The sequence below is a fragment of the Gastrolobium bilobum genome, unplaced genomic scaffold (genome assembly GCF_033153095.1).
Source record: "Gastrolobium bilobum isolate Gb01-03AN ecotype WA unplaced genomic scaffold, APGP_CSIRO_Gbil_v1 utg45939, whole genome shotgun sequence".
NCBI lineage: Eukaryota > Viridiplantae > Streptophyta > Magnoliopsida > Fabales > Fabaceae > Gastrolobium > Gastrolobium bilobum.
This window is the reverse complement of record NW_026897233.1, coordinates 183,051-189,463: the sequence shown is the minus strand read 5'-3', so window position 1 is coordinate 189,463 and position 6,413 is coordinate 183,051. Positions and strand designations below refer to the sequence as shown.

Genomic DNA, 6,413 nt, shown 5'->3' with positions numbered 1-6,413 from the left:
TCATCGATGAGAGATCTAAATGGCATGTTTACAATAAAAAAATATTGTTGAATTTTTTAATGTCGCCTAAACACTGCAAAGGTATGCAATAAAATTAGGAGTTCAGCATGAACATTATCATGTGAAATTGTTTTTCACTCATTGGAGAACTTTATTGCTTGGTTGTTTTAAAAAATCAAATGAGGAGATTAAAGTTTGGCCAAAAAAAATGGAGGTTCTATATATTGCAAATATTAAGGGAGGTGAGAAAAATATTATCCATGATATATTTAAAGAAGAATATATATGAGCGGATTAAGGATTAGTGATTCTAAGGATATAAAGTGTCTAGTTGATACTAGAAATCATTTGAGTGAGGTAGGAAATCTCTTCTCCAAGTTGGTTACCCCAAGAATAAAGAGGATAGAGCAAATTAACATATTAAAATTTTGACTAATCCCAAATTCTTAATTTTATTTTCCATCTTAATTTTGCATTTCACATCCTATTGTAGAGTTTCTTTTCCATCCCAAATTTGTACTCTATGTAAAGTATTTATATGTGCATGACATTCATATTTTGTGAAGTATTTATGGGGTAGGATATACTTACCACAAAAAATATTTATCACCTTTATAACCAACTTAACCACCGTTGAATTTTCGTCAATTTAACGGTTATAATTATTGGATTTATTATAAATTAATAATTAATTAAATGCAACCCAATAATTCTCAATAAATTATAACAGTTAGATTGACGAAAATTAACGGTGATTAAGTTGGTTGTAAGAGTGGTAAACTTTTATGGTGGTAAGTATATCTTTCCCCCTTTACTTTAAGGGGAGGGTTATATTTACAAAAAATTTTATTTACAAACTACACTATGCTCTCCCGGGAGAACATAGTGTATTTGTAAAAAAAAAAATTATAAACGGGTCTTTCTCCTTACTTTAATCATATTTTAAATGGAGAAAGATATATTTATCATCATCAAAGTTTACCACTCTTACAACCAACTTAATCACCATTAATTTTCATCAATCTAACGGTTTTATTGAGAATTATTTGGTTGCATTTATTAATTAATTATTAATTTTCAATAAATCCAATAATTATAACCGTTAAATTTGACAAAAATTCAACGGTGGTTAAGTTGGTTGTAAATGTGGTAAACATTTTTTGTGGTAAATATATCTTGCCCCTTAAAAGTATAAGGTGATAATTTAAACGGTCTTTGTAAACAGATTTGAACTTCCTCGTACCATTCATAAAAATGGTATCAAAGCCAAGGTGTGGAGCCATGTAATTGGAGATGATGATGTTTCAAGGCCCTAGGGGAGCTTGATATTGAGCCTCACACTTAACGGTAGGATGTTGGAAATATTCAAGTGTAAGTAGTGGTGTGAAGTCCCACAGTGGCTAGACATAAACCAAGTGAGGAGCATATAAGTGTAAAAAACCCATAGACCTACAACTTTAAAGTTTTGGATTGAGATGTGGGGCCAGCTCACTAATTATGATTTGTCATGTGGTGTCAACCCATTCGTTGTGATTTGTCGCTTGACCCATTAATGAAGTATCATTTGTAAAGGGTTTTGAACTCCTCGTACCATTATTAACAATCATTTTATCAATTTGTTTGGTGAATTAATGCAGATTAGGAATGGACGTTATAAAATAGCAAATGTCACATACTTTGTTGGCATGTGAGGGTCAGTTTCGGCCAGCCATCGGCCACCTCTACACCAATCATCGCCACCGGTCAACCCTACAAAATAAAATGTAATTGTATAAAATAATCTTTTAACCAAATTAATAAAGGCAAATGTACTAGTGTTGTTGCCGCCAATTTTTTATTTTTTGCAGCAACACAAAAAAGTTAGAATATACATGTGAGTTCTGATTTTTTTTTTAAAATACCAGAATCTATATGTGAATTCTCGTATAAATATATTTGGTGCAAAATTCCTCATCTACAATAATAATAGAAGTAACGAAACCATTAATAAAATAAGAAAAAAATATTTGTCCTATGACATAATTTGTGTCATTTCACTCTCATAAAGAGGTAGGACCTACATTTTTATATTTTTTTGTCCACTCTCTCCTCCTTTATTTATCTGTTTTCCTCATTTAAAATGACATAATTTTACATTATTTATAATATACACTGTTGTCTCACAAAATAATAAGCGTCAAAACTAAACATGTAACTAATGTAATGAGAGACAGGCATATAGCAAGGACTGGGGGGATGAACGAGCATGTGGATAGTAGCAAGGTTGGCGCGTGGTTTTTGTGATGCTGTTGAATCGCGTGGACAGTAGCAAACACGTTAACACACGAAGCATACAATTCTGAGCTGAGAAAGGCTGGTGCCCATCACTCTCTCTCTCTCTCTCTCTCTCTCTCACACCACTTTCCTTCTCTCTCTTCCTCTCTCTGTCTTCTTCTTCTTCATCTCTAATGTAGTTTTCTTTTTTCTTTTTCTTTTTTTAACTGAATTTTTACTCGCGCAAAGTGGTAAGCTTATTTGTTTTTTTGTTTTTTTTTTTCTCATTTAATTCTTGTTTGGTTTCCCCAAAAAACGAGTTCTTGAGATCTTGCAATTCTAGCTTCAATTTTAGTGGTTTGTCTAATCTTCTCCTTGTCAGTTCGACCCTTTATCATTTTCTTATCTGGGAAAAGTTTCTTATGAATTTTCTCGAGAAAAAAAAATATTTTTTTTGGGGGATTTTGATGAGCTGTTTGGTCTCTGCTCAGGTGTATTTGGGGAAGTTTGATTTGGGAAATGAACAGAGGACAGTCACCGGAGCCTCTTGATTTCTTCATCTGGACTGTTGAGGTTAATCATTCCTTTCCCTCTTTCTTTAATCCCTCAGTTATTTGATATATTCTTTTAATTATAATATATATTTTCCAAAAATAAAAATAAAAAATGACATATAATCTGTTTTTAATAAGATTTGTACTTTTGACATATAATTAGATCTTTTGCATAAGTTGGTTTTACTCAATTCGTTGGTAGATAACTTGAACTTGCTCGATGGTAGTTTGGGTTTTGATGCTCATTTGCTTCAGTAATTTTCTTATAGAATGATATATCTGGTCTGGTCGTCTATGATCTTTTTTGTTCTTTTAATTTGATTGCTGCCATGTTGTTATGTAAGGTCTTTTTAGCAATTTAGCATAACAGTTGTTGTGTATTTCTATTTTCTTTCCATCCTTCTTTCAATTCAGATAAATTTGAAGCAGAAAGTTTAGGTCTTGTATTTCATAAGACACAAGGCCTGTTCTTGTGTGTTGAAAAGTTGAATATAATGTTGTCTTTCAGTGGGGGAACTTGGTGGATGATGTTGAAGTCCTTCTCAACTCAGGGACATGATTTGCTAATCAAACTTGTGCAGGCATTATTGCCTTTACCAGTGAATCTCGTTACCTTGATTGAACTGTGACTCTCGTTTGTAGTTGCAGATTATCTGGTTTTTAAATTAAGTTTCCAATTCATGCTAGACAACTTTGTTCAATTCTTCGGTTTGACACTTAGAGTTTCTAATATCATTAAAAAGTGAGGGATTTAACATTATTTTCTCTAAGCAAATAATATTAGTCCCACACCGAATGCTTACACCTTTGTGCAGCACAAGCATAGGTTATAAATCTTCATTTTGACGAGTTCCTACAGCAAAGCCACCCATATGCATCTCGCTGAGATACCGTATTTTAAACTCTGTTGTTGCAGTTATGTTTTGTAAATATTAGTTGTCTTGATTATGCCCTCAGTCCCTGTTCCTTTATCAGTAATATGGCAAGCTTATGATTTATCATTGTCAATAGTTGCTCAGTTAAATAGGTTATTAGAGCCATATATCAATTTCAAGTTGAAACTTATATAGATGAAGATGAATCATCTTGTCATATTCTACTTTGGTGATGCATTATGAGTGTCAAGATCACAAGATTGCAGTATGATTCTTCTTATGTATTGTTAAATGTTTAAGTAAGTGCATACTCAGTGCTATTTTATAGGTCCAGACTCTACAATGTAATGGATGCACTGTTATGAATGACTGATATAATGTATTAAGCTCTAAAATGCTTCTACATCTTTTATTTAATTCATTTATGTTATTGACTGTAACGTGAACTGTACATATTACACAAGAGCTGTTTGTTGAGGATCTAATCTCGGTGAATATAATCTTCTGACTGCTTCTTCTTCTTTGGGTGCCGTTATACAGACATATGATGCATCTTCAAATGTAACTGATAACTGAGAATATAAACTAACAGCAGTGCTCTCGCTCATCTTTTGTCTGTTTTATCAGGATGTTGGCTTTTGGCTGGAGACTATAAATCTTGGTAATTACCGGCAAATTTTTAAAGAAAATGGTGTTAATGGAGAATACCTGGAAGGAATGTCTATGTTCACGACTGAACAGATCCTTCGATTCATTAGACGTTGCCACATGAAGTGGGGAGACTTTATCACATTGTGCAAGGAATTAAGACGGATTAAAGGTTTTTCTCTCTCCCTTAAGCAGTAAACAGATAATGACACACCAATAAACTCTCATTTGATTTTTTTTTTTTTTACTAATCTGTTGTGTGCTCTTCATCCACTGAGATATGGCTTGATCATCGTTGTTGTAACAATCTGTTTAATGCCATTTGAACAATCTAGGGGAACATGAATATACTAGATGAAAGATTAAACTAGAGGTTTAGTATTGGTGAGATATCTCTTGAAATTGATATCATGCGTCTGTTTTCGGTACAGTTGTCTCTTCAATACAGGCAACCATTAACAGATTCTTATCATGAGGCATAATTTTCTGACTTTGTTATGCAATATTGCAAAGACAATTTATGAATTAAATTTTCTTGGAAGTATTCCTTCCCTACAGATGTGACAATCTGTTTGCACTATATTCTTCTTTGTAGTTGAAAAATCTGATTATCCGAAACTGTCAAAATGTTTCCTTAAACATGTGATGTGTTTATATTTAAGGAGACATGGAATGTGCATATGCTTCTTCTGTTTTGTTGTCTTGTGACTTTCTTACAAGATGATATTCTTGTGACAACATTACAACATTGAAGAGATGGAAGGAGGGAATCTTTACTTCAGCAAGTTGTTGAAATAAAATGTCCCTATCTTTTACATGCCCCTAACCTCTGTGTGCTATTGCTCATGTCTATAGTGGCTTGTCTGAAAGGGGAGCAAAAGGTCCGGCGGCCTTGGTGGGCACCGGCTTGCCTATCTGCAGTGTTCTTAAAAGTTGCAAAATCCAACAGACAATCAAGAGTTGTTTCCTTGAAGCTGGAACCATGATACAATACAACATCTGCATATGTGTACGTATAACAATTTTCCTTTTGCCTAGACAACAGAAGATTGGAAAGAACTCTTTTTAGCCTTTTTTTTCTTTGGATTCCAAAACTTGTTTGTTTCATCTCCTCTGGAGATCTCTTATGTAGAAGGTCCATGTGCACTAATTTCTGGTGCTGTGTAATTATGTATTTTCTCCTATATGAACGAAATACGATATATGTTGTTTCTCTTCAGGTTCAAATGTCCTTTTTCTCCAATTTTATAGTTTATGTGAGAGCGTCTAACGTCATTATTTCCGTGTGTAATTCTACATTTCCACTCCCTCGCAAGTTGCATAGTGAAGTGTAACTACTATTTATATATACATTACTTAAATTCTTTATACTAGTTAAATGAATTGTTATTTGTAACAAAAAAATAAAATGAATTGTTATTTTCTTAATATTAAAATATGAAGCTACGAATTTTTATAAAATTGATCAATATTATGTTTGTCGCAAGTTACAAAACTTAACTAATGCAATGATAAAACCCTTTAACAAAAGCCACACTAAAATATATTCAAACATCTATAATGCATTTTTCATATATTTATCATTTTAAAAATGAAAACAATAAACTCTAAAAATTTAGAGTAGAAAATGAGAGCTCATTATATGTTAAAAATATTTTCTCCCCACTAGTGACTAGCCACTACCTCGTACGCTTGCACATCTTGGTTTTATATGCATGTGATTATGCTTCGTATTACCTCATCCCCTTGAATTACAACACAAAAAAAATGCATTCTTTTATTAAGTAATTTATTTCAACCTTTTACACTTACTAGTTCTGTGGATATAAAAAGAGAGGGGCCTGTAACCCTTCTAACAATCCTAGCAAGATGAGAAAAATTTATATTTTCGCATATGTGCAGATTCGTGAGATTATTGTTGCATTAGAGCACGAGATGGCTATGCGTTTCATGAAAGATCATCAATTATAATGAATTTTTAAATGAACCTATAATAATAAAAGTTATTATATATATATATATATGTATGTATCAATTATATAATAATTATTCATATAAATTGACGATTACAAAATATATAATT

General features: G+C 32.4%; 1 protein-coding gene across 2 annotated transcripts; it reads left to right on the top strand.

The window, feature by feature from the left end:
* Nucleotides 1-2,347: 2,347 nt before the first annotated feature.
* LOC133305051 (uncharacterized) lies at nucleotides 2,348-5,549 on the top strand. Of its 2 annotated transcripts, none has more exons than XM_061505172.1 (4): nucleotides 2,348-2,504; nucleotides 2,745-2,826; nucleotides 4,310-4,502; nucleotides 5,186-5,549. In XM_061505172.1, exons 2-4 carry the CDS (start codon nucleotides 2,773-2,775, stop codon nucleotides 5,314-5,316), a joined length of 378 nt encoding a protein of 125 aa, XP_061361156.1. In that variant the 5' UTR covers nucleotides 2,348-2,504; nucleotides 2,745-2,772; the 3' UTR covers nucleotides 5,317-5,549. The 2 variants fall into 2 exon arrangements, with proteins under 2 accessions (XP_061361156.1, XP_061361157.1); XM_061505173.1 differs by lacking the exon at nucleotides 2,348-2,504 and adding an exon at nucleotides 2,572-2,610.
* Nucleotides 5,550-6,413: the final 864 nt, after the last annotated feature.